Raw genomic sequence first — 2566 nt, forward strand, 5'->3', positions numbered from 1 at the left:
ATGTTATTTCTCTAAAAACTCTTTCGACAATTAGGACGCAATGCCATATTTTTCCTTGTTAGTGCCAGACATAGACCAAGTGGTTTTTCTCCTTTGTATCCATTTGTTTTAGCTTTAAAAGCTTATTTTGTATTCCCAAAAATGTGTCCTGGTAATATTTTAAGATTTTGCATTTACACGATCAGAAAGCACATATAAGGGCCAAAATCCTACTAGGACAGGTAGAACATGCGTTAATATTATTTTTGCTTGTAAAATATATTCTTACCATAAACTGATATGCATCGACTACTAATTGTGTGCAGGAAAGGAAACTGGTCCGAAGCTATGACCACACCCAAAAACTTATATAAATGGAGCGGGAAGTTGTCACCTAGGCAAGAAGCATGGTTTGGACAACTATCTAAGCTATGTGTGTTCCAAGCTGATAGGAGTTTGGTAACAGATATGGCGCCATGAAACCAACTTATCTAAGCTATGTGTGTTCCAAGATGAAAAATAAGATGTCATTGTAATTTATGCGACCTTGTTAAAGAAGTACCCAATTAATATTATGCAACTTTGTTTGATAGGTACCCAATTTATATTATTTGACCATGTTGAAGAAGTACCCAATAAATAATTTGGGACCTCCTGTGAGAGGTATCCAATTTATATTAGAGGGCGGATCCCTTGACAATCCCTTTATTTGACAAAGTTTAACAAACTATGGTAAGAGTCCGATAACAAAATATAGACAGTTAGGATTTTGGAAGTTTTGATTAAATATTCGATGGATATCTTTGGTACTCGGAGACCCGATTACTCCTCCAGGTCACTTTTCTCCTCTCTTTTCGTTGATTTTTCTCTCTCTCTGACGTCTCTCGGTATCCCTCTCTTCAGAAACTAACACAATTCAACTTTCCCTCTCAGTCTCAGATAATCGATTATGGACGAAACTGATTTAAATCAAAATTCTACTTCATTTTTAGATCTTGATAGTCAAAGGTAGATATGGAATTTGATGATTTTTTTTTCATTTGGTTTTATTCAGTGATCAAATACTAGTTTTAAGAAAAATAAGTCTCAGGGTTTTAAAAAAATAAATCCTAGGGTTTTTGTTGTTGTACATTGATCATGTTTGTCTATGTTCATTTTGTTCACTTGTCAATCACTTGAAATCTATGATTATCTTATAGTATTGATTGCTTTTTTTAAGTACGTTGAACATTTGAATATTCGTATAAAACAGAGACATACCTTCATCTTTACTAAATATAGCTTTATCATTTTTTGCATACTATGAACAATATTTTCTATCGTTAAACTTAACTTGTATTTTTTGTTGTTTTTTTATACTCACTGGATTACTTTATTCTTACTCAACAGGAAAATGCATACAATTGCTGAAAATGATGATGTTGAATGTGATGGTATGCCATATTGTAATGAAATGCCATTAGAAAATGGCAAACCATACGTTGGTTTGGCGTTTTCTTATATTGAAGACGCTGATTTGTTCTACAAAGAATGTGGGAGAAGTAAAAAAATTTCGACACGTAAGAGATCATCTTATGCAACTGCACAAAAAGGAGGTATAAGTAGAGTAATATTTGTTTGCAGTTGTGAAGGAATCTGCGACAGAGATTCAAACTATGATGATTTTGATGGTGAAGTCGAGCCCGAGGCTGAGAAGAGAAGAAAACAGAATACTTCCACCATGAGAACAAATTGTAAGGCTATGATGCATATAGTTTTGGACACAAAACGAAAGACGTGGTATGTTAATACATTTGTACATGAGCATAATCACGAAATGGTTTCTCCTAAAAAGCGAGCCCTCATGAGGTCAAACAAGTATATGCCACTTGAAGCTAAAAGCATGGCGGAGGCATTTAACAAAAATAAACTCCCAGTTGGTAAGGTTGTGTTGTTGTTTGGGCAAATTGAAAATGCTACATTCACTCCTAGGGATGTATATAATCATCTGAGGACGGTTAGAAAATCTTTATTAGATGTTGGAGATGCATAAGCTGTGGTTGATTATTTTAGAAAACGACTAATTGAAAACCCGAGCTTTTATTATGCAGTACAGGTGGATGGAGAGGGAAGGTCAGCAAATTTATTTTTGGTGGATGCACGTTCACGAATGTCTTATAGCCGTTTTGGAGATGTTGTAACCTTTGACACAACATACAGGACCAAAAAATATAGTATGTCTTTTGCGCTTTTTATAGGTACAAATCATCATCACCAGTCTATTACATTTGGATTTGCATTACTAGGAGATGATACTGAACCAAAATTTACATGGTTATTTAAGACGTGGCTAGAAACAATGGGAGGTACTCCTCCAATTTCTATACTTACTGATCATCTGCACAATTCACCTTATCAGCAAACAGGTTATGCAATTAACCAACAAAATAAGTATCACAATAGAATACACAATCAATATATAACTAATACTTCTGATTATTTTCTCTTAACATAGAATGTACTACATAAATGCCATCGTAAAATAAACAGAAGTATTGGTTATGTGTTAAAGTGAAAGTGAAAATGTTGTCTTAGGAAAATGTAGTTT

At 33.9% G+C, this 2566-nt stretch overlaps 1 protein-coding gene across 1 annotated transcript; it reads left to right on the forward strand.

Annotated features, from left to right (window-relative positions):
- The first annotated feature begins 1372 nt into the window (after positions 1-1372).
- LOC113305953 (protein FAR1-RELATED SEQUENCE 5-like) lies at positions 1373-2011 on the forward strand. The gene has a single exon (XM_026554944.1). The coding sequence runs from the start codon at positions 1373-1375 to the stop codon at positions 2009-2011; it is 639 nt and encodes a 212-aa protein (XP_026410729.1).
- Positions 2012-2566: the final 555 nt, after the last annotated feature.

The sequence above is a fragment of the Papaver somniferum genome, chromosome 8 (genome assembly GCF_003573695.1).
Source record: "Papaver somniferum cultivar HN1 chromosome 8, ASM357369v1, whole genome shotgun sequence".
Classification (NCBI taxonomy): Eukaryota; Viridiplantae; Streptophyta; class Magnoliopsida; order Ranunculales; family Papaveraceae; genus Papaver; species Papaver somniferum.

Bases quoted from the DNA above. Each gene is read 5' to 3' on its own strand.
- LOC113305953 (XM_026554944.1), top strand. From the start codon at position 1,373: ATGCATACAATTGCTGAAAATGATGATGTTGAATGTGATGGTATGCCA.